Consider the following 25,318-nt stretch of genomic DNA (forward strand, 5'->3'; position numbering starts at 1 on the left):
AATATAGCCCCAAATGTATTTCAGAAGTTGGGAGAAGTTTGGGAAGAAGGAATACTGCATTTTATTAAATCCTTTAAATACAAGAACACAAATATGTATAAATATCTTAGAACAAGCACCTCATTATTCTAACTAAATAGGAAACCAATAATATGGCACTAAAGTAAGTCACTATACATATTAATAATGGTTCAAATTGGTTTTTCAAAGACAATATAAAAAGACAATATAAAAACAAATAACTTGACAACTGACTAAATTTTATTGAGGGAAATATTTATTTAAAATAATAATATATAAGAAATGAGGATTGTAATTCACTAATCTGCATTTTATCCTTCATTTATATTTCACAAGAAAGTTAACCAAAGAAACCCCTAACACCCCAACCGTTATTTGCAGTGCATTAAAAAAAAATATATAATTATGTCAGCTATAGAGTAATACTAATTTCAGATTTGTCAAATTAAGTCAACAAATAAGCAGAATTCAAAATGGGGAAGAAAATATAGACATTCTAGTAATTGGAAAAATAATTGTGATAATTAAATAACATTATCAAGCACTGTTAACATTGTTATTATTACATAGCATTTCAAATCCATCATTTAGAACACAAGTTATTAACCACTTTCATGTCAAAACATTACACTTATCAGATTTTCTTAAGAAAATCTTTGCAAAATGTCCTAGTCAAACTTCTTCAAAGGTGTTATTGATAATTAAAACTTGCTTGGAAAAAATATGTATAATAGATTTGGACTTAGGAACTATGGCTGGAATCCAATTGTGCACTTCAACTTTGATTCACGGTTACAGAAAATTTTACTTAGTCCCCTGATATTTTGAGAGGAGTTGCAAAAGAGACAGAAAAATGCTGGGGCCCAATACCACTAGCTTTAATGGACACTGGCTATATTATACATCTTTTTGCATCTGGATTGCAAGATTTTTTTGACAGATAGTTGAAGTCAATGCAGAAAGTCTATAGTCCACTATTACTTTATTCCTACTAACTTTTAAATGATATTCCCTCCCTCAAATAAAAGGTGCTTTAATCCAATCATATACCAATTTATCAAATTTAAACAAGGACAATATTTATTTCATTTATATAGAAAAAATATCAGAAGGCATTCCATGGTCTTAGAAATTACCACTCCTGTGGGTATATAGAAACAGATGCAAATATACCTGATAGTGAGAACAATGTTGGGGTCAGTGCTACATTTCTCCCACTATTCATTCAAAAGGCTCTGCTTTAGCCATGTCTGTTCAGGTCACTTCTTGTATTGCAAGTGCTGAATTAGAGCATAGCCAAGTTTCACTGCCTATTAGACAAAATATTACAGGATTGGCAAGAGAAATTTCAAGGGGGGGGACTATACCTACAGCGCACATTGCGTATATCATGGGAGCAGGAAGAAAGAACTGAAAGAGGTGGGAAGGCTTGTGCAGATAGATCCTTTGGATCCCAGTCTCTTAATTTAATTCACAAAGAATGTTTTCTGACCTAGATATGACAAAATGAGTATAACTAATGCAAGTAAATAGATCTTGCAAAACCTTGATTGTTAGAAAGCATACCTAGACAGCAACAATAATAAAAGCATCCAACCTTGTTTTTTAAATATTTTAGGCACTAGATATTGAGGCACAAGGATAGACTGATACCCTGTCTTCCAGTTTGGTGGTTATGAATCAGGGTGGGGAACCTATAATTCTCTTAAGTGCTGCTGTACTAAAATACCTGACTGCCCCACTCCACCAATGGTGAAGACTGTGGGAATCATAGTTTAGCAACATCAAAGAACCATAGGTGTCCAAACCCATAGAATATTATATAGTTTATAGCTGGTTATCCATCTGTGAAGTAAACTTTTAAAGAACATGCACAGTCTCACTATGTGAAGAAATAAATTATCCAATATATCTTTAAGTAGGAAGGGGGGGGGAAGGAAAAAACAACTTTATTTAAAATATTTTACAGTAAAATAATTATGGTTATAAATCTCTTTAGTCAAATACAGTATATACATATTACATTTTTTTTAAAAAAATGAACTGGTTAAAGTGTTCAAGCAAATCAACTGCACAAGTCCACCAACTTGTCAGTTTAAAACTATAATGTCAGTATAACATTCAGAAATGGTAATATGTCAGACAAATTGCAAAGTTCTGTGCAAACTGTAAGCAAAGTTTTAAAAAAAATTGCAAAAAATTCTTCAGCTTCCATAGTAAATTGCTAAAAAAGTTGCTTGTGTACATTTTGATTGCAGAAAGAGGTTAGAATAACCAGCACTGATTTAACCACCATACAGTATCTACAACAGATAGAATTTCTTCATTTGCTGACTTCTTCTAACGACAGATGGTAAGTCTTAACAAACTGGGCTTTTTATGCAGCTACATGGCCTATAAGGTAGATATTGTCATATAGATGTCCAACAAAATCTTCACTAATATTCTGAGCAGCACGACGCGTGTTTCGGATAAATTCTCTCTTTGACATTTTATTCTTCACATGAGGGCTAGTAAGATCAATGGAAAGCAGGATCAAAGAGTAACATAATACATAAACAGCATCTAAGCATAAAAAAGAATGAGAAAATATTTTGTGAAGCCTGCTTACAATTTAAGAAACCTGCACAACGTTTTAGACTAAAAGGATTTAAATTCTTTAAGACGGGACTCTAGGAATCTATGTTCTTTATTTGTAAAATAAGATAAAAAGAATACTGTGTAGAGCAAAAGGACTGCATTGTAAGAAAAGTTTAAAATGTATATAAATTTTATCCATATTTCCTTGGGAAAGTCAATGTATATTATGTTAAAATTCTGTTTGTCTGTTCGTCCGTCTGTCTGCCTGTCTATCTATCTTCCCTTTTTTGTAGCAATATGGATACTGAATCAATTTTCTCTGGTTTTTAATAAGTATCTATATGGCACACAATAATTCTTTCAAGCTTTAAAAGAATGTACAATGTAGTTGCCTAAGGCTTTTTCTCAATTCAGTGCTATTAAACAAGATCAGATTGAAACATGAATATCACATATGCTAAACTAGTTAGCTTTTAAATTTTACAATACCACATGATATGTCAACCCATCAATTCAAATAGATACATGCTATATACATTCTTACCTGGGCTAAGGCCAAGGTCTCTCATCAGGTCAGGGTTACAAGCACAAAATCGGTGTGAAAACTTTGTAATGAGAGTTTCAAGATATTCACCACGTTCCTCAGGTGCATGAATGTGTTTGAAAAATTCTCTCAGTGCATTTGGCAAGAATTGATTTCTGAAGTTGTGTAGTGTCACAAGATCATCTAAAACATCCCGCCTAATTTAAAAGAGAAAAATACTCTGAATGGTCTATGTACACATATTTTAGATACATTGTAAAATATTCTCTGCCTTTGCTTTTCAAAATATTTGCTTCTCAAAAGAAACTATTCAACTAGACAAATTGTACATAATCAGTCATCAATTTAATACACCAATATGACCATATGGACAGCAGTAGTATAGTCTTTGTCTAATTCTAAAATAAGATGTCTACCATTTCACTTCCTTTGGGAATTCAACGGACTATAAATTTTATCCACAATGCAGAGAGTATAATAATTCTTGATTAATGAATGCTATAAAAGATGCTGATGAAGTAATACAGAAATAAATACCCTGTTTCCCCCCAAATAAGATATCCCCTGATAATAAGCCTAATCGGGCTTTTGAGTGCCTGGCAATAAGGCCAAGGGCTTATTTTGGGGTTCAAAAAAAATATAACACAGGATCTTATTTTCAGGGAAACACAGTAACAGTATCGCATTATTTCATAATGTTTTAATAACAAATCCCCATAAATACAAGGGAATGTGATGTTCGTCATTTTATAATCAAGTTACCTTTCATCAAGATATATTCTCAGTTTCTTCCAATTTAAAGTTCTTGTACAGAAGATAAATTTAGCTATTTCCTTTGGTGAATCATCCAATATTCCCTTGGACATAAAGTAGTTAACTCCCTGGGAGAAAGAGAGATTTTATATGGAACATTAGATTTTTAAACACCCAGAGTATTTCATATGGAACAAATCTTAACAATTATAGAGTAATTCTATCTTATGAGGTACATTTCAACATGTTGAATCTAATTCACATGTAAATAAAACATGTGTTAGTATAGTTACAGTTAAGATTTATATATATTAAAGCAGCAGGGGAAAAGACTCTTTCCACAAATAATTCTAGTCTTTTAAATTGTGACACAACGTTGCATATTTATGATGCCTGTGGATCCATATATAATTTCCTAATTTGGCATTATGGAAAAGAAATTGTCAAAATATGTATATTTTCAATATAATTTAAGATAGACATTTTGTTTTGCAAAGTCATTCTCTAATAAATGGATGATTTTGGATGCATATGTTCAAATTCTGTTACTCATATACATGTCTTGAAACTAAAAAACCTATTCCCAATGTAAAAACTACATGCATAGAAATCACACACTAGAACACGTCATACAAAATTATTTGTTTAGTTTTTTTATCATTTCCTTATTATAGAAATATTTACTTTCTATAAAGATTCTTTTTTTGTTAATTTATTGCATTTAACAAAAAGCACTTTAAATTTTCATGAATTTCATACTTCCATTCAAAAGGTATGGCTATATAATTTTTCCAATAAAAATAGATTTTTTAAAAATATTTGTTTTGAAATATAAATACCATACAAGTAAATATTTTTCTATCGTTTTCAATTTTTGTAATTGGTGCATTACTCTATTGTATATTTTTATTTGTATGTATTTTATAATCTCTACAATCTCTTGAGCCTTAAAAGAGCAGATCTTTTATTCATATACTGGAATATATTTTCAATTTAAAGAGTAACTGGTACTGTTACAGCAAAATTTCATTTAACTCTAACATTCCAGATAATTATAACTGTGATATTGATACGGGTATTGTATTATCTATTATTAAAATTGTTCTATATGACTCCTGTCCCTGAGTACAGTAAGGGATTCACATTTCAAATGTATTGGCTATGTTCCATATGGAAATTATATGACGTATGTGTGTGTAATTCAACCATCTTTATTCTTTACGTCTTATAATATAAATTAAATTCTTCAAGCATTATTTTGAGGTTTTGTTTCACTTTCTTTTTATTTCTAGGTGCTCTTTTTTTCCTTTTCTAGCAACATAACCACCCAGAAATCCTCAAACTTTGCATTTCATGCACTGCAGGTCTTTCAATAATGATCTGTTGCAAAATAACTTTAATTAATTCAAAGTCTCAACTGGCACAAATATAAAGATGACCTATCTGTCCCTAGAGAAAGAAGTAATCTTGAATACTAATCAAGAAATATTTAGTGAAGTAAATTAGCTTTTTAGATTTCACAATTTCTTAAACAAATTCTAGAACACCCACACATGGAGGAGGGAGGCAGACAATTACATTAAAAATCCATGTGATACAAAAAAATTAAAAAATTAGCCAATATAACAAACAAAAAACATTATATATTTTAATTACGGTATATACACCCATACCCCCTTTAAATTTGTGTATATTTATATTTATGTAAATATTTCATATTTTATTTATATTTCTCCTATATTACAAAGATACAAGCATAATTTCAGGTTTGTAAAAGAGTTGAAAAATAAATAACAGCATCATAACGATAGCTAATAGTATTAATGATATATTAATTCTACTTACCTCTTCAGGATTGGCATTAAAAGTGAGACTGCCTTCATCTAGTTGCATATACAATTTTCTGAAAGAAAATCCAAGAGGTGGATTCTTATTGTATATGGAACAGTGACCCCAAGTGGATTTGCACAGTCTACAATGTAAAAAAAAAGTCTGTTACCTATAAAAATGTCACATTAAGATTTTAGGATTCAATTTCTTGAATATTACCATCAGGTAATTGCCTTACAAAACACTGTAAAATGCAGTATGTAAAATTATCAAACAATGTAACCATAGATTTTGATAGTACTTTTCTAAGGTAAGTAATCTGAGGAATGTGTTTGAAATTTCTTTTCCCTGACAAGCAATGGGATTGTATGACTCCTCCACGAGCCAAAAGAGGGAGTCTCTACAGTAGATTGTAAGACACAGAAAGAGAGGAATGCTACTGCACACAAATATTAAGATTTACACAAACCAAGGTAATTTCAACACCTTAACTTGTACAAGCATAAATGCTCTGTCTTACACATTGGCAAAAAGAATCATAATAAAAAATACAAACTTGTAGGAAACTGACTGGTAGATGACCTTCACTCTGTCAAAAACTTAGCAGTACTCTTATCCAATGACCTAAGGCTAGAGCCAACTGTAACAATATCGCCAAAAAAGCACTAAGAGTTGTTAATCTAATCTTACACAGCTTCTTCTCCGGCAATATTATACTGCTAACCAGATCTTATAAAACATTTGTTAGACCAATTCTGGAATATAGCTCACCTGTCTAAAACCCACATTACATATCAGACATTAATATAACCGAGAGTCCAGAAATATTTCACAAGAAGAGTCCTTTACTCCTCCATTCGCAACAAAATACAGTGGTACCTCATGATACGAACCCCTCGTCTTACGAACATTTCGTGATACGAACCCGGGGTTCATGATTTGTTTGCCTTGTCTTAAGAACCATTTTCACCTTACGAACCCGAGCCGGGGGCGTGGGCTCTCCTACTGCGCATGCGCTCTACCTTGTGCTCTCTTACTGCAGCAGGGATTTCCCTGCCTTGTGACTGTCATTTCCGGAATTTCCTCCCTGCCTCCCTCCTATTCCTCCTCCTGTATTCCGCCTCCCTCCCAGCCTTCGGGCAGCATTCGCCTTCCTCCGCCGCCATCGGCACCCAGCTCCTCCTTGTCTTCTCATTTCTTTACAAGTTGAAAGTCGGGCGGCGGCGCAGAGGCTGGGGGCGGCGAGGGTGTGTGGAAGAGGCACCTAAGGCAGAACTTTCAGCTTCTGGGTGGATGGGAGGAGTTAAGTGGCTGGGCTAGCAAAATCTCCGTGCTGCTTAATTTCTCCCAAAGCTGAAAGAAACGCTGGTAAATAAAAGCAGAACTTGCAGCTTCTGGGTGGATGGGAGGAGTTAAGTGGCTGGGCTAGCAAAATCTCCGTGCTGCTTAATTTCTCCCAAAGCTGAAAGAAACGCTGGTAAATAAAAGCAGAACTTGCAGCTTCTGGGTGGATGGGAGGAGCTAAGTGGCTGGGCTGGTAAAATCTCCGTGCTGCTTAATTTCTCCCAAAGCTGAAAGAAACGCTGGTAAATAAAAGCAGAACTTGCAGCTTCTGGGTGGATGGGAGGAGCTAAGTGGCTGGGCTGGTAAAATCTCCCTGCTGCTTAATTTCTCCCAAAGCTGAAAGAAACGCTGGTAAATAAAAGCAGAACTTGCAGCTTCTGGGTGGATGGGAGGAGCTAAGTGGCTGGGCTGGTAAAATCTCCCTGCTGCTTAGTTTCTCCCAAAGCTGAAAGAAACGCTGGTAAATAAAAGCAGAACTTTCAGCTTTTGGGTGGATGGGAGGAGCTAAGTGGCTGGGCTGGTAAAATCTCCCTGCTGCTTAGTTTCTCCCAAAGCTGAAAGAAACGCTGGTAAATAAAAGCAGAACTTTCAGCTTTTGGGTGGATGGGAGGAGCTAAGCGGCCGGAGGAATCAATGTAAAACGCCGCTGGGCTGTAGCTCCTCCCATCCACCCAGAAGCCGAAAGTTCTGCCTTTTGTTTACAAGCCTCCACGCGTTTCTTTCGGCTTTGGGCTGCTTGCTCTCCCGGAAAGACCCCAGCCCACACCTTCGGGAGCTTCCCAGCCGGGTCCCTTCCACGGGGCAGTGGCCACGGCTCCCCCCAGTTCTCCCGCTGACCCTTTTCACACACGCACACCATCCCCAGTCTCCGCGCGGCCGGCTGTCATCTTCTAAAGAAGCAAGAAGAGGAGGAGGAGCTGGGCGCCGGTGGTGGTGGAGGAAGGCGCCCAGCTCCTCCTCCTCTTCTTGCTTCTTTAGAAGATGACAGCCGGCCGGCGGCGCGGAGAATGTGGCTCGGATGCTGGGAAGGAGGCGGAATACAGGAGGAGGAGGAGGAGGGAGGCCAGGAGGGAGAGGGGGAAGGAGGGAGGGAGGAAATCAGAGAAGACGCACGTACAAACCGCCCGTGCATTTCCCTCCCTTCCCTTCCAGTCATTGCAAGCCGGACAGTAACTGTTGACTTTTCCGTTAATCCACCCACGAGGCTCCCTCCGGGCAGCCTGCGCTGTCTCCCCCCGTCTCCCCCCCTCCACCCACACCCGAACAAAATCCGAATGCCGGCGGAAATGAGGCAAAAGGGGTGAATTTTGGGCTTGCACGGATTAATCGCTTTTCCATTGATTCCTATGGGAAACTTTGTTTCATGTTACGAACTTTTCACCTTACGAACCTCCTCCTTTCACCAATTAAGTTCGTATCATGAGGTATTACTGTACCTTACTCCACCAGACCTGAAATATTGAGATTAGACAATTTACAACTAGTCGCCTCCGATCTGATCTAAATGTAGTTCATAAAATCATATACCAAAATGTCCTTCCTGTTAATGACTACTTCACCTTCAACCGCAGCAATACACGAACACTTAATAGATTCAAACTAAATGTAAACTGCTCTAAACTCAACTGCAGAAAATACAACTTCAGCAATAAAGTGATCAATGCCTGGAATGCACTATCTGACTCTGTAGTTTTTTCCCCAAACCCAAAAACATTAACCTTAAGAATGTCTACAGTTGACCTCTTCCCGTTTCTAAGAGGTTTGTAAGAGGCATACATAAGTGCACCACTGTGCCTACTGTCCCTGTCCTACTATCCTATTGTTCTGCCTGGCATGAGAGCTGAGCAGTGATTAAGGTCAAAATCAAACACACAGACTGGAGTTTCAGAAACACCAAAATATATTTCCTTAACAAGTTGGCTGAGAGCCACAATTACAGCAAAAGAATGTCTGTTTACTGCCAGAGTCTGAATGATCTTCAAGGCCGATAACAAATGTCCAACCCCCCCCCCCCCCCCCCAAGGTTTATAAATAATGTCTCTGAACTGGGCTGGAAAAAGGTTACTCACTCTTTTTTGCAATAGCTGCAGTCTTTCATAAAACAATTATCCAAAGCCTGGGTTTCTCCAAGGAAGCAAGGATGATCTGTTTCTCTTTCTCTGTTAAACCATGAACGATAGGAACACTCCCACAAACCTCCCCTTTTATGCATGCTGCAAAATTCCCTATTACTCTCAGCTGTGATCAAGATCATCTCCTGCATCTGCGCAACCTTATGTTCCTATCTTCTCCTAATCCTTCGCGCACACACATTCAGGATTGGATCATTAATCACCCCCTCCTCATCCGATCCAGACAAGGCCCTAGCTGGGGGTTCCATAGACATTACAGGGGTTTCCACCTCTATCTCTCCAGAACCTTCATCTTCCATCTCTCCTTCCCCTTCACTGTCTGAATCCTCTGATAGCCACACAGGTCTCCATTGCTCGGACGGACCCAGCATCTCTGACTCAGTCTGTTACCAGAGGAGCTGGCTATGATCCAACCACAACACTATTGCCTCTTTTATTGTTACTTTTTACTTATGTTATGTTTATACAAAATACTACTATCCTATACATGTTTGACAAATAAATAAATATGATACAATGTTTTATTTCAAGTATCTTTTTCAGATTTTAGATATACAATTATAGAAAAAACCCAACAGCTCAGTATGCAAGAATTAAGAAATGCATTGCAAAGTAAAATTCTTGAATGAATAAAGAAGTTGCAACAGTTTCATTATATATGCCAATCTCATCTCATTGCCGCCAGGAATGCTACTTTGTAGGACAGGTGTCTGAAGAAGGCAGAATTTAGTGGTTCGTATGGAGCTTGGGTAAGAGAATGCAGAACTCGAGGTAAGTCCCAGGATGGATATCTGTGAACAGTGGGAGGCCTGAGGTTCAAGATGCCTCTTAAACAGTTCTTGTATTTATTCAATTCAATTTATTTATTCAATTTTTTAATGCCACCCTTCTCCTTAGACTCAGGGTGGCTTACAACATGTTAGCAATAGCACTTTTAAAAAACAGCCAGCCTATTGCCCCCACAATCCAGGTCCTCATTTTACCCACCTCCGAAGGATGGAAGGCTGAGTCAACCTTGAGCCAGTGATGAGATTTGAACCACTGACCTGCAGATCTACAGTCAGCTTTAGTGGCCTGCAGTACTGTACTGCACTCTACCTGCTGTGCCACCTCGGCTCTATTTCAGGGAAACTGCGAAGCGGTTGTCTTCGGGGTCCTGCCAGGACTGAGGATAAGGCTGCTTGGTGTCGCTGGATAGTGTTGGCTGGAGACCTAGGTGGAAGCCTTTCATGAGGAAGGAAACAATTCTGTAAATGGGAATACACAAGGGAGAGAGGCCTTCCTAGGAACACCACTGGTGAAATTTGGACCAGGTATGGTCGTAGATCCTGTTGGTAGATATTCTTCTAGACTTTAGGATCACTTCCATGGCATCTGGATCATAACCTCGAAGGTCTATATCGCACCGGATAACAGCCAAGCGGTGAGGTGAAACCACTCTGGGTCTGGATGGTGAGAGACCCCCTGCTGCAACATATCCTCCGAAGTGGGGAGTCGCCAGGGGACCTGGACGGATAGCTGCTGGAGGTCCACTAACCAGGGTCGTCGAGGACAGTGAGGGGTTGTTAGTATTACCTGTGCCTGCTGGAAGAGGATCTTGTGGATCACATCTGGCAGGATTGGAATTGGTGGGAAGGCGTATAGGAGACCTGGAGGTAAGGGGTTCTGAGTGCGTTGATTGCTTCTGCTCCCGGGGATGGGAATCTGGAATAGAACTGAGGGAGCTGAGCGTTGGTCGCGGTCCCAAACAGGTCTAGCGACGGGTGACCAAATCTAAGGCAGATCTGCTGGAATAAGTCTGGATGGAGATTCCACTCCCCTGGATCCAGCATTGATCGGGAGAGCCAGTCCGCCTGCACATTGAGGATTCCCGATATTTGGTCGGCCGACAGAGACTGCAGGTGTCTCTCCGCCCAAAGGCCCAGCTTCAGGGCTTCCTGCATCAGGGCCTTGGACCGGGTGCCTCCTTGTCTGCAGATGTGGCTCTTCGTAGCCATATTGTCTGTTAGGATTAGGACATGTCGGTTGAGGATGTGTGGTTTGAACCTCTTGAGGGCTAGCGACACTACTGGCTTGGTTGACTCCTCCCATGACCACGTGCCTTGGGTTATCAGGCCCGGAGCGTGGGCTCCCCAACCCAGGAGATTGGCGTCCGTGGTGATGGTAAACTGGTCTGGAATCCTGAAAAGGGATCCTTTGTCCAGAGCGTAGGAAGTCCACCATGAGAGGGATCTCAGGATGATGGAAGGGATCAGAATGGAGCATGATGAGTTGCTGGTTACTGATCTCTGGAATGGCAATAAAAGCCATTGGAGTTCCCTAGCATGGAGGCGTGCCCAGGGAATGATACCAATACAGGACATCATCTTTCCCAGTAGGGAAGACAGCGTGGAAATGAAGACCTTTCTTTGGGATCTGACTTGAACGATAAGCTCTTTGATACTAATCTTCCTTTCAGGAGAAAGGAAAACCTGAGGTAGGTTGGAATCTATGACTGCCCCCAGGTGCTGAAGGTAGGTGGAAGGATAAAACTGACTTTAAAAAAAAAATTAATGGAGAAACCATGCTCCTGTAGGAGAGAGATGGATAAATGAAGATCTGTACAGGTGCCCTCTTTGGAGGGACCGTGAACTAAAATGTCATCCAAATAGCACAAAATATGAATAGGGGTAGCCCAGATATGAGCTTAGTAAAGACTCGAGAGGCCGAGGACAGACCGAAAGGCATGGTACTGTATTGATAGTGTTTGCCCTGAAAGGCAAAACAGAGAAATTGTCTGTGGCCTTTTAAAACAGGAATGTGGAGATAGGCCTCCGTAAGGTCTGAGAAGGACATGAAGTCCCCGGGTGCCAGGATAGAGGACAAGGAATGCATCTTAAACTTTCTGTATTTGATATACTGGTTTAATCTTTTAAGATCCAAAATGGCTCTCCATCCTCTGGAGGTCTTAGGGACCATAAACAGGGTGGAATAGAAACCAAGTCCTCTTTGCGAGAAAAGGAACTGAATAGCCTTAATGGAGAGGAGATGATGGATCGTTTCCTCCATGCGGAGACAGGAAGAAGGGGGTCTAGAAGAAGGGCACGAAATGAAATGTTTGGGGGGAATGGAGATAAACTCCAATTGAAGTCCCCGTGCCACTGTGGAAATAACCAGGGGTCCTTACAGGAACGGCGCCAACTGGAAATGAACTAGGCCAGGCGCCCAATGGGGATAGAGTGGTCATTACCACCTGGACCTTTTTGAGACCCTCGAGGCAGAGGAGCCTCTTTGATATCGAGACCCTCTGCCCCTGGGGATTCTATCTGATTGGGAACGAAACCGGGAATTATACTGACCTGAGTTTCTTTGAAAGGTGAACCCCTGATCTTGTTGGTGATTGGACCACCAAAAGGACGGAAGCCTTTTAACAGACTTCTTGGTCAATGTTCCCTCTAATTTTTTTCCGTTGTGGGCGGAAAAGTATAGTGTCTGAGCGACAGTCCCTTTGGGACTGGGTGGCATAGAAGAATAATTAAATAAATAGATAAATAAATAAATAAGAAAAAATTCCCTTCTTTTTTATTAAAAGAAATTAATAATAAAACAAAACCAAAATCTATTTTATTACTATCTTCTCCTCTTTTTCCATCCCTGTCTCCCCCCCCCTGTGTGTGTGTGTGTGTGAACTCTTGAACCATTTCCAATAACAAGTGAGCTATTGGAAATGGTTCAAGAGTTCACACACACACACACACACACACACACACACACACACACACAAACGGCTGGGGGTTTTTTTCTCTGTTATTATTTGGGTGCTTTTTACCATATGCTTTAAATAAAGAGTCATTTCTCTTTCTCTCTCCCCCTCTTGCTCTCTCTCTCTTTTTCTTACTTTCTCTCTCCCTCTCTTTCCCTCTCTCCCCCTCTTGCTCTCTCTCTCTTTCTCTCTCACTCTTTCTTTCTCTCTCTCTTGCTTTCTTTCCCTTCTCTCTCTTGCTATCTCTCTCCCCCCCTTCTCTCTTTCTCTCAGCAGCGGCATTGGGCAGTAGCTGTGAGGTGGTGGCAGGGTGATCAGCTGTGAGGCAGACCTCCGGAACAGAGGCATCGATGGCGAGGGGGCTGCGAGAGCGCTTTCTCCAAGCGCTTCGGGAACGCCTGCCCTGCCTCTACTGCAGCCCCCTTGCTGGAAGTCTGGGACGAAAGCGCTCCCAGCGAAGGGGCTGCGAGAAGGGCGGGGCGGGCATTCCCGAAGCGCACGGAGAAAGCCCTCTCTCGCAGCCCCCTGGCTGGGAGCGCTTTCGTCCCGAGGATCAATTTTCCAAGGATTGGAGAAGTCGTACCCCAAGGCAGGAGGCGGCGGCGGCGGAGGAGAGGGGGCAGATCTGGCGGGCGGGGAGCAGGGCCGAGAGGCCAGGGGTGCAAGGTGGGCCGGAGGCACCGTGGGGAGGCAGGGGCAGCCGCGGCTCCCTTCCCTTCTACTGCCGGCACTTCCCCGTCCCGCCCCCCACGGCCTGGCAGGAGGATGGGGATCGCGCGCCCTTGGAAAACGGTGCACGGGGGGGTATTTTGGGGTGCGTGCGCGCACACATGCACAGCTTACGGGGAACGCTGTTCTTGGTAGTAGGCCCCAGGATTTTCTTCTTATCAGTGGTTTATGTAAATAGAAGATCAAGTAAATCACCAAATAATAGCTTACGTTTTAGAGGGCCCCAGGAAAACTGCCACTTCTGCCTCACTCCCGCTTGCCAAGGGCAGAGCCAGAGAAGCCGCCTGGCTACTTTCGAAGCAGCCGACTTTGCCGCAAATCTTGAGGACTGTAGGGTGGCATCCGCTATATACTGGGCTGCTGCAAAGACTTTGTTGAGGCCTTGTTGGCCCCTTAAGTCATCGGGAGGGATATGCTCTTGAAGTTGCTGCAACCACAGAAGCATGGCTCTAGTAAAGAAGGATGCTGATGCTGCACATTTGATTGCCCAGGTGTCTGCCAGGAAACATTTCTTGAGCATTTGCTCCAGATGTTTGTCCTCTGGCTTGAAGACTCCTTCTGCCTCACCAGGCATAGCTGCTGCAGAATGCATGGTCTTGACCGGTTCATCTGCTTTGGGACAAATAAGAAGATCCTCATAAGAAGGTGAGGTTCTTCTCCAGTGGAGTATCAGAAGTAGGTGCAGGCTTGTCCTGACCTGAAAGGCCTGTGGCTGCTTTTGCCTTAAGTAGCAGAGACTTAAACAGCTGAAAGGGAAAAATAGTAGAGGATGGAGGGATCTTGATTTGAGATTCTTCATCCTCAGAGAGCCCTTGGAAGGGGTCATCATCATCCTCGTACGCCTGCTCAGATGAATCAGAGTCTGGTTCTTGAGGGACTCTGTAGGCTGAGAAGGAAGTCAGGGGTCTAAGACGGGTTTGACTACAAGGATGGGGCTGCGCATTGATGGCCTTGAATTTGGCATCAATGGCTTGAGATAAGGTAGAAAACATAGATTGCAGTTCAGGAGGAAGGTTAGTAATAGAAGCAGGAAATTCTGAGGGAACCCTGTTGGCCCTGGAAGATTCAGGTTCTGAATGGATTCAAATGGTCTGGTATCTCTGGACCTAAGCCCCATAAGTTAGGCTGGGGTTTGTTTAGGTTTGGCTCATCCAGAGACAAGACAGGTACACCTGAGGGAGGCAGCTCAAAGGAGTCTGGGGGTTCCGGGGAACTAACATGCACTTGGGCCTGCACTCTTAACCGTTTAGCTGATAGTTCACAAATTTTTTGGAGTGCTTTATCTCTTCTCTTTTCAGCTCTGGTGGGTCTAGCCACTGGAGGAGCTGCGAAAAAGGAGGACAAAATCTCATCACCAGTAGGCCTAGGGTCCTGATTATTTCTGGAAGAAGTGCGTCTCTTGGGAATAGCAGAAGGCATGGCCTGAACAATTACAGGGACAAGATCTGGAGCCAAAAATCTTATGATATATAGATTTAAAAGTGCTTTTAAAAACATCTTACATAGAGTGATGCAAAGAAACCTAATTGATTTGAAAAATGGAAAAAGAAGAATTTAGAGAAATTACTGTTCCTTCTTATTAATATCAAACAAAAACATTTCAAAGTCATTGATTTATATAATAAATCAGTGTCATTCTAACTAGAATTAGAATTTTCAATTTTTTTCCTGAAATATTGATTTACACAATAATTTTACTACTTAAAAGTCAGTACGATTGTTCCCTACGTTTTGTTGAGTAATTGAATAGTACTTATTGCTATTAACAGGATGTACAGGGGGAAAGCATTTTGAAATTCCGATATTTCCCTGAAATTTTCCTGTACCTTGAGATCTAGTTAAGGCGCAGTCGTAGATGACATCATACCAAATAGCTAACCAATGAAAAAATATCGGTAGCTGTGGAAGCAAGTTGTTGCCACAGTTATGCTAATTTTGCTCGACTGTCAGACAACGCGATCTTTTTTTTTTACATTATTTTTCCCTGACTTTTAAACATTTTAATAAGGTTTGGTATTTTCTCCTGAATTATTCTGGGTTTTTTTTACAAATTCCTTGATAATTCCCTGATATTTCCCGAACCGCCGATTTCCCTGATAATTCCCTGATTTCCAAGTTTGCTGGACACCCTGTATTATACTGAACTGTTTTGAAAGAAATCTAAGCCTGTTAGTTGTGGAAACAAAACTTTCTAATAATGCAAAAGGTCTATTAGAAATTGTATTTGGAAAGCCCCTACATTATAAAATAATTTGCTTTATGATTCAAGTTTATATTATTTATGGTTAGTGAATCCCATAATTTTTAGTCTTTTTCATTCAAAGCCAAAATATTGGCATAATTAATGAACTAGAATCATGTGAAAAACAAAGTACAGGCTCCTTGTGTTCTATGCTTTTATATATCAGGACACAGTAAAAAAATAATCTGGTCCATAGCAGTTCTTAAATGTAGGTAAAAATACCTTAATAAGCAGCAACACATTATATCAGTTACTATTACACCATTTGTGGATCTTTGACTATCGACTCTTGTGTTTATCCAGCTTTAGAACTCAAACAGAACTCAAAGAGGGTGTCCTTTCCCCCCAAGACTATATAGTAATTTTTCATCTGATTTTTTTTTAAAGCACAAGACATTTTGATTTTAATTGCTTTTTCTGCCTCGTTACCTTACCCCTGCCACAGAAGCTCGTCATTAGCAAGATCCTGCCACACGCATGAAGCCAGACAGAGGTCTGTTGCATTCAGGTAGGACAAAATGGTAAAACTAAGTTCAGGAGGTAACATTTCTAGATTGATGAATCCTTCTTGTTCTTTTGACTTCCGAGCTTTCAACAGGTGGTAAATATCAATTCCTCCTTGGGCATGTTTACGGTGATTAGTATTTGAAACATTATTAACAGTCATCCTTCTACCATTCTCCCTGGAAAGACAGCTCTGTCCTCCGTATTCCTGTTGTTGTAACTGCTGGTTCCTTGCCACTCTCCACAACCCTTGACCCATCTGCAAGCCTGAAGGTTGCAAACAAAAGGAAAAGAAACATATAAATTATTTCATTAAAAAGAACAACAGGATTTCTTAATTATAACTAAAATAGTTTGCAGATAAACATTTAATTATACTTAATTCTAATAAACATATATTAATAGACAGGATTTATGTGATTTTATGGAAACTAGAGAAATATGAGGTTAGGAAATTTAATATTTTGTCTAGAGCCATGGTCAACTGCAAATATCATTAAAGATAAAGAAAAACAAAAGATTTTATAGTATTAAATCTAAACTGGTGTTTAAAAACATGATCCATTGTTTCCTAAATGACTTGAAGTGATTAATAAGCTATCATCAAAATCCACTAGATTTCCTGAAATAAATTAATTCTTCTATCAACAAACAAGGAGGGAATGTAGCCAGGTTTCTCTCCAGTACAGATATAGCTATTAAAAAATTCAGAGAAATCTTAGGGATATAGGTTCATAAAGAATATAAGCTTCTGAGTAGAAAGATCTCATGAAACTATGAGAATTTGGATGAGACAAAATAAAATCAGATAAATTTCTATCAAGATAGAATTGTTAATCATTAGTAAATGTTTGGGAACTTCAGTAACAGCAGTCCCAGTAGTCATTTGTGGATCTTTGACTATTGACTCTTGTGTTTGCTCAGCTTTAACTAACATGTCAGTTCAATATCACTGTTCCAAGCTGCGTGGCCACATGGCTGCGCATGTGACAACAAACTTCCGCGTAGCACTTTCCAACTGCCACGCAATCGTGATGTCAAATCCACCCCTCCTCTTTTTAACCTGGCGCACACAGCTCTTTCATTCTTATTAGAAAAACGTTTCTCATTGGCTGCCTCACCTCGTTGTTGTTGCAAAGCAGCAACCTGACACCAGTCAAAGCCATTCAGTTTGTAAAGTCCAGAATAACCAAGCTTCACCCTCAGTATTTAGGCAAAACAGCTTAATGGAATGATGAAGCTCATGAACATATGCAGAGCAATCGAGACATTGACACAACTCCCATGTTTGTGCTTGCATCCTGACAGTCATTTTCCAGACAACAAGGTGACAGATTGCTGCTCTGTTGAATGTGATCTCTTTTAATTTTGGATGAAGTCAGCATCACAGCAGCTGTACAGTCACAATATCGTGACTTCAGATTTCTGATGCCAGATAAATTCAAGTCTGGATTAATGCACTCATTCAGTGATGTAGTTCAGTTTGTACTAAGAGAGCAACAGTTTGGATTGCTGTCACATCAGCTGGGTATTTGTGCAACATTCCAAGCATCAAGTGCCGATTGCGAGCCAGGTTTCAGCCTGATGAATGCCATCAAGACCAAAGCTTGCAATCGGCTGCAAACTGAGCACTTGGATATGCTGATTAATCTGATCTTACCTGACTTTGGGGCACAAAGTGATCTTGACGAAGTGTACTCAGAATGGTTGATAAAGAAAGACACATGTGGGAAATTGTAAGATGACACAGACTTTCAGTGACTAACTGTGTATATTACCGTAAACACTATACAAGTATTTTAATATTGCAGACTTGCAGTATTATAAGTGATACTGATATATAACACTTTTTATTAAGCAAGTACATTGAATAAACATAGCTTTGAGTTTCAAATAACACCGATTATGTTGTCATCTTAGATGACATCTGTGAAAAAAATTCAAGTGCTCAGGCATGAAAATGTACTGCTCAAACACTATAATTTTCTGCACACACCCCAAAAAAAATTAGAGGGAACATTGATGGTGAACGAGGTCGTTTCACCCGCTGCTGTTTGAAGTCACAAATCTGCCCGTTGCGGGCTGTGCCAACCCCAAAAACGACAGGAGACCAAGACTCCTTTTTCACTTCCCCTTCAGAGAGGCTCCGGGTCGATCCGACAGAAATTAGCTCCCACAAACAGCGGGGATTTGGCATCCCCCCACAGGAGTGAAGGAGAAGCCATCTCGCTGCAGTGCTGATCATGCCCTTCTCGTGCCTTATTTCAATGATGTGTTGATCACTGCCCAAAACCAAAACGAATTGCTCGCTTGCTTGAGAGCTGTACTGTCCAAATTCGAGGAGGTGGGTCCACATGTAAACAAAATAAGTGTATTTTTGCATCCCCTCTGCAGAATTTCTTGGTTTTTAAATTGACTCCTCAGAGAACCATTCCACGGCCTTGAAAACACAAGCCATCCTGGATGCCTTTCCTCCTAGTTCTAAGTCAGAATTGCAGGTATTCTTGAGTCTCCTCAATTTTTACACAATATTCTTGCTGCATAAGTGTTCAGTTGTGAAGCTTGCTGAACTCGGGTTCCCTGGCGTTGGGGCCTGCAGGAGAAAGAGTCCTTTTCCGCTGTCAAACAGCTCTTGGTTTCAAACAATGTACTTGCCTAATAGAACAACCACCTGCCTCTCGTTCTGACTTGCAACGCTTCACCGTAAAGGGTTGGGGCTGTGCTCACTCATGGTCTTCCTAATGGGGAAGAAGTTCCCATACCCTTTTTCTACCATACCTTAGAAGGCCGCAAGAGGAACTACGGCCAGATCAATAAAGAGGCACTAGCCCTAGTGACAGGGGTGCGCCATTTTCATCATTATCTCTATAGCCGCAAGTTTGTTCTTGAAACTGATCATCAGCCTCTTCTGGGTTTGTTGTCAAGCAACTGGCAATCACCCCAGGTGATGTCACCTTGCATGACGCGTTGGACAGTCTTTCTGGCTAATTATGATTACTACCTGACATAAGGATCTGAAAAACATATCGCTCATGCAGCTGTGATGAGCCACTGCCCATTGCCTCTCACACTAAAAGACTCCGCTCCTCCATCTATAGTTTTAGGATAGACTTTTGTCTAGGGTGGTATCTTAGGTTTTGCGGGGTTGGCTGAAGAAACAGATCGCACCTGAATTCTTTCCATTCAAAGCGTGCTAATCAGAACTCTCTGTAATGTGGGGTTGTCAGCATGGCTTTATTGAAGGCAAATCATGTCAGACTAATCTCATTGATTTCTTTGACTATGTCACAAAGGTGTTGGATGAAGGTGGTGCCGTGGATATTGCCTACCTGGACTTCAGCAAAGCCTTTGATATGGTTCCACATAAAGAGCTGATAGATAAATTAGTGAAGATTGGACTTAATCCCTGGATAGTTCAATGGATTTGCAGCTGGCTGAAGCGTAGACATCAGAGTTATTGTTAATGGCGAGTATTCTGAGCAGAGTCAGGTTACAAGCGGTGTGCCACAAGGGTCTGTTCTGGGTCCTATTCTTTTTAATATGTTTGTGAGTGACATAGGGGAAGGTTTGGTAGGGAAGGTTTGCCTATTTGCCGATGACTCTAAAGTGTGCAATAGGGTTGATATTCCTGGAGGCGTCTGTAATATGGTAAATGATTTAGCTTTACTAGATAAATGGTCAAAGCAATGGAAACTGCAGTTTAATGTTTCCAAATGTAAAATAATGCACTTGGGAAAAAGGAATCCTCAATCTGAGTATTGTATTGGCAGTTCTGTGTTAGCAAATACTACAGAAGAAAAGGATTTAGGGGTAGTGATTTCTGACAGTCTCAAAATGGGTGAACAGTGCAGTCAGGCGGTAGGGAAAGCAAGTAGGATGCTTGGCTGCATAGCTAGAGGTATAACAAGCAGGAAGAGGGAAATTATGATCCCGCTATATAGAATGCTGGTGAGACCACATTTGGAATACTGTGTTCAGTTCTGGAGACCTCACCTACAAAAAGATATTGACAAAATTGAACGGGTCCAAAGATGGGCTACAAGAATGGTGGAAGGTCTTAAGCATAAAACGTATCAGGAAAGACTTAATGAACTAAATCTGTATAGTCTGGAGGACAGAAGGAAAAGGGGGGACATGATCGAAACATTTAAATATATTAAAGGGTTAAATAAGGTCCAGGAGGGAAGTGTTTTTAATAGGAAAGTGAACACAAGAACAAGGGGACACAATCTGAAGTTAGTTGGGGGTAAGATCAAAAGCAACATGAGAAAATATTATTTTACTGAAAGAGTAGTAGATCCTTGGAACAAACTTCCAGCAGACGTGGTAGATAAATCCACAGTAACTGAATTTAAACATGCCTGGGATAAACATATATCCATCCTAAGATAAAATACAGAAAATAGTATAAGGGCAGACTAGATGGACCATGAGGTCTTTTCTGCCGTCAGACTTCTATGTCTTCTGTGGGGGGACTGGATGATAATCCCTTCCCCCATTTCAGAAGTCCATCCTGGACATCTTACGCAAGGGCCACCAGGGCATAGTTCGTATGAAGGCCCTTGCCCAGGGATATATTTGGTGGCCTGGCTTTGATGAGGATATCAAGGAGAGTGCAGCAACAGGTCATAACCAACACTTTGAATTGCGTCCTGAAACCAACTGGCAGCCAATGCAGTCTGCAGAGTGTTGGACAGATATGTGCATGTCTGCTCAAGAGGCTGCGTTCTGCACAATTTGCAGTTTCTGAACGCTCTACAAAGGTAGCCCCATATAGAGAGCATTGCAGTAGTCAAACCTTGAGGTGATAAGGGCATGGGTGACTGTGAATAGACTCCCTGTCCAAATAGGGCCACAACTGGTGCACCAGGCAAACATGGGGAAACGCCTCCTTTGCCACAGCCGAAAGATGATGTTCTAAAGTCAGCTGCGGATCAAGGCCGCCCAAGTTGTGGACACTTTCTGAGGGGGTCAAAAAAATCCCCCCCAGGGTAAGATGCACAGATGGAAGTGTCCTTGGGTGGAAAAACCCATAACCACTCAGGGTTGAGTTTGAGCCTGTTAGCACCCGCCCAGACCTTAACAGCTTCCAGATTAACTATTAATTAACTATTCATACAAGTCATTTGAAGAACTTTTATACGTTAGGTAGAAGTGGATAGTTGAGACCTTGCAATAAAGTTGGCATCCTTATTTCAACCATTCCTTATCAAATAGCTAAAACATTATAAACATGGACACTTTTTACATTTTAGACAATAACAAGCAAATTGTAGCTGAGTCATTATTATTATTTATTAGATTTGTATGCCGCCCTTCTCCGAAGACTCGGGGCGGTTATACTACAGAACATATGTAAAAAGAAAAAAATTCCACAGTAGCAACAATAGCATTTTAATTTAATAGATTAAATAAACTAATTTATATTAATTTAATACATAGTTACCATGCAGCTTTACTTTGTACAAACACATTCATGAGTACTAGTAGCACACTTGTTAAAATTGAACTATACTATTGAAATTAAATAGTCATCAGCACATTAGATTACTGTCTACATTGAAAGAGAAGCAGTATTGAAATGAACAGTTTTATCTTTCTTACAGTTGAAGATACAAAAAGTACATACAGTGATACCTCGTCTTATGAACGCCCCTTCATACAAACCTTTCGTGATATGAACCCGGGGTTTACGATTTGTTTGCCTTGTTTTAAGAACCATTTTCGTTTTACGAACCCGAGCCCGGATGCCTGGGCTGTCTTACTGCACATGTGTTATCGTACTGCGCGTGCGCTCTCTGACTGCCGCAGGGATTTCCCTGCCTTGTGACTGTCATTCTCCTTTGATTACAGCCCCCGCCGGGATTCCGTGCTGAGAAAGCGCTCTCGCAGCCCCTTCGCTGGGAGCGCTTTCGCCAAGTGCTTCCAGAATGCCTGCCCTGCCTCTCCTGCAGCCCCTTCGCTGACAGCTCTGGATGAAAGCGCTCCCAGCGAAGGGGCTGCAGGAGAGGCGGGGCAGGTGTTCCCAAAGCGGGGGTGGCAACATCATGCTTCGCTGGGAGCGCTTTCGATGAGTGCTTCCGGAACACCCGCCCCGCCCCTCTCGCAGATTTTCGCTGGGAGCGCTTTTGTCCAGTGCTGTCAGCGCAGGGGCTGCAGGAGAGGCAGGGCGGGCGTTCCGGAAGCACTCGGTGAAAGTGCTCCCAGCGAAGCAGTTGCGAGAGCGTTTTCTCCGAGCGCTTTGGGAATGCCTGCCCTTCCTCTCCTGCAGCCCCTTCGCTGACAGCCCTGGATGAAAGCGCTCCCAGCGAAGGGGCTGCGAGAGGGGTGCGGCAGGTGTTCCCGAAGCGCTTGGAGAAAACCCTTTCACAGCCCCTTCGCTGGAAGCGCTTTCGCTGAGCCAGCCCCTTCACAGCTGCCCCTCTGCTGCAGCCCCGCCCTCCCAAAGGGTAGGGCTGCCATGTCCCGGTGGATTCCATCCCTCTTGCCAGGACAAGAGGATAGTGGCGGTGGCTTCCCTTTGAGAAGCAGCAGCAATGCCAGGAATGTCACATCCACCCCCCCACGAACAAGGATCCTAATGCCAGCAGTAATGGGCAAAAGGGGTGTGTTTTGGGCTTGCACACATTACAGTATTTGCTTTCCCATTGATTCCTATGGGAAACATTGTTTCATCTTATGAACTTTTCACCTTACGAACCTCGTCCCAGAACCAATTAAGTTTGTAAGACGGGGTATTACTGTATAAGATTATGCAGGTGTGAAAGAACAACACAAATAACTTTGTCTTTTATTCTATCTGCAAGATCCTCCTATCCAAAATAGTAAATTGGTTTAAGGAAGTGTTGTTATATTTAAGATTCGAAGCCCTAATGACATATGTTCTAATGATAAGCGGAACTTTCTCTGAATACCCATAATAATAAAAGTGAGATTAGATAATTGCCAGAAATAATAAACTAAGCAGTAACAGATATGAGTACATAGGATATTATCCTCTGTCTGCATTCTTAGAATTCTTTCAAAAACTTTTACTAGACCAGGGTGTCAAATCATTTTTACTGAGGGCTACATCAGGATTGTGTTTGACCTCAAGGTGCTGGGGTGGGCATGGCCAGGGTGGGTGTGGCCAGCTTGATGTCACTTATGTCAGGGCACCTATAGCGACCTGAGCGGTCTGCAAGAGAAAATGGGCTCCTGAGCTCCATTTTTCGCTGCGACAACCTACCAACTGTCTGCCAACAAAAATGGAACCGGCAAGGGCTGCCTGCAGATCTCACGAGATCAATTTTTGGCTGTGACAGCTTCCTGCAACTCTCTGCCAGTGAAAAGCCACAGGCTGGTACTTCGCTGTTTCCAGTGCAACCCTGAGGCCCATATCTAAGCATCTAATGGGCCAGATCCGGTCCAACGGTTTGCCACCCCTATGCTAGAGTGCCCCTGAAACATTTCTTTTAAAAAATGGCCTTCAAAAGCAATTTTTAAAAATAAAATGTCTGGAAGTAATGGATAAAATGGCATTATAACTAAAATAAAATGCAAAGCAAATTAGCAGCATGAAATAAAAGGAAACTTAAGCAAACATTTGCTTATACCAACTTTGTTGTCTCTCTTGTCATCCCTTTCTATCCTTGCAAGCCAGTCTTGTTTTGAATGTATTCATACACTGATTCGTATTTTTTTCTTTTTAAATACCGTTTCCAAACATGCATCTGTTTTTCTTTCACTTCACCCATTTTACTTCCCATCCTTTATGCCACTTACATATACTCCAAGCTGCACTTGCCATGGTCCACATAGTTGGATGACATACATTGTGGGTGGAAACTGTAATGTGATAACTACTTTAAAAGCCAACATCATCTCACCATTAGGAAATGTACTCTGTCAGAGTACTGACCCACTCATACTAGCGCTGAGACACCAACAGCATCTTGCACCTGTTTCCAAATGCTCTTTAATTTCCTACAGGAGTGAAGAAAAAGGAACAGACAGTGCCACCTTTAGTTGAGGATTGGTCTCAAATACGATCTAGCCGAGGACGACAGTTACAAAAAGCTCCCAGGGCTACTTTTTGTCTGGATATATTGACCTACATTACCTGTACGAAATGAGGTCCCAACCGCCGCCGCGACGACTCGGATTCCAGTCCGGGTGCTAGCCTTCAAAGTGAGGGAGCGCGGCGTCATGCAGCTTCTGCTAGCCGTTGAAGTGAACCACCTTCCCAGCGAGCTTCCGGTTCCATGCGCACAAACATGAGCCGTCACCTCCTCCACGCACGCTCGCTCCCGCAAACTCACTTTCGATCTCCTGGCGGCTACTAGAGCAACGGTCGCCGCAGCTGGGTTTTTTTAACCGGAAGTGACGCATCGGATTTTGGCGGCGCGGGGAAATTGTCTGCAGATTCGCCTCGACACTTTCCATTACTTCGGTACTGAAGCAATAACAAAACCGACGTTGTTTCCCCCTTTTGAGACACCTCTGGAGGAGCCTCCGCCGGGGCGAGCGTTTTTAAAAATGGGTCTGGAATAAATGAATTGGGAATCTGTGGGCCTGAAACAAAAGCTGGGTTTGGCTGTCCGCGGGAGCGCTTAAACTGCCGCTCAGCGTTTAAGGTGGAAACGCAGCCCGTGGCGCCAGGGCAAGGCGGGCCAAAGCGAAAGCGGACGGACTGAGCGCCAACGGGGAGAAGCGACCTCTGGGCCCTTTCAAACGCCCTCTCTGGCCAGGTCTTCAGAAGGTCGCCGGCTTCGCATTCTAAGTGCAAATGTAAGTACCGATAAATGGGTCCCTGATGCTTCCTGAACTCGATTGTTTTCTTGCAGATGTTTTATTATCCAAATAACGTCGCCAGTGCTAGAGCAGGGGTCTCCAAACTTGGCAAGGTCTTTTTTTCC

General features: G+C 41.7%; 2 protein-coding genes across 7 annotated transcripts in view; one reads left to right on the top strand and one right to left on the bottom strand.

Annotated features, from left to right (window-relative positions):
• Nucleotides 1–259: 259 nt before the first annotated feature.
• On the bottom strand, nucleotides 260–24,771 carry FBXO8 (F-box protein 8). Of its 3 annotated transcripts, XM_070757476.1 has the most exons (7): nucleotides 24,523–24,769; nucleotides 24,290–24,386; nucleotides 16,352–16,688; nucleotides 5,744–5,870; nucleotides 3,908–4,026; nucleotides 3,146–3,342; nucleotides 260–2,586 (listed from the first exon to the last, which is right to left on the bottom strand). In XM_070757476.1, the coding sequence occupies exons 3-7, from the start codon at nucleotides 16,678–16,680 to the stop codon at nucleotides 2,399–2,401; spliced, it is 960 nt and encodes a 319-aa protein (XP_070613577.1). In that variant the 5' UTR covers nucleotides 16,681–16,688; nucleotides 24,290–24,386; nucleotides 24,523–24,769; the 3' UTR covers nucleotides 260–2,398. The 3 variants fall into 3 exon arrangements, with proteins under 3 accessions (XP_070613577.1, XP_070613576.1, XP_070613575.1); XM_070757475.1 differs by lacking the exon at nucleotides 24,290–24,386 and having other exon boundaries at nucleotides 260–2,531; nucleotides 24,523–24,771; XM_070757474.1 differs by lacking the exon at nucleotides 24,290–24,386.
• Nucleotides 24,764–25,318, top strand: part of CEP44 (centrosomal protein 44) — a 54,113-nt gene continuing 53,558 nt past the window's right edge. Inside the window, exon 1 of one of the 4 annotated variants that reach the window (XM_070757470.1) lies at nucleotides 24,764–25,190. Coding sequence is in view for 1 of the 4 variants with exons in the window: in XM_070757471.1 (XP_070613572.1) it covers nucleotides 25,189–25,190 (2 nt within the window). In the remaining 3 variants the exon portion in view is untranslated. The remainder of the gene's footprint in view (nucleotides 25,191–25,318) is intronic. The other 3 variants (XM_070757473.1, XM_070757472.1, XM_070757471.1) reach the window with 3 other exon arrangements.

This window comes from Erythrolamprus reginae, chromosome 7, assembly GCF_031021105.1.
Source record: "Erythrolamprus reginae isolate rEryReg1 chromosome 7, rEryReg1.hap1, whole genome shotgun sequence".
Taxonomy (NCBI): domain Eukaryota; kingdom Metazoa; phylum Chordata; class Lepidosauria; order Squamata; family Dipsadidae; genus Erythrolamprus; species Erythrolamprus reginae.

Coding starts and splice junctions, on each gene's coding strand:
- FBXO8 (XM_070757474.1), bottom strand. CDS start 24,610: ATGACGCCGCGCTCCCTCACTTTGAAGGCTAGCACCCGGACTGGAATC. Junction 16,689..24,522: donor TGGGACCTCATTTCGTACAG/GTAATGTAGGTC, acceptor TGCAACCTTCAG/GCTTGCAGATGGGTCAAGGG. Junction 5,871..16,351: donor GACGAGCTTCTGTGGCAGGG/GTAAGGTAACGA, acceptor TTTACATTGTAG/ACTGTGCAAATCCACTTGGG.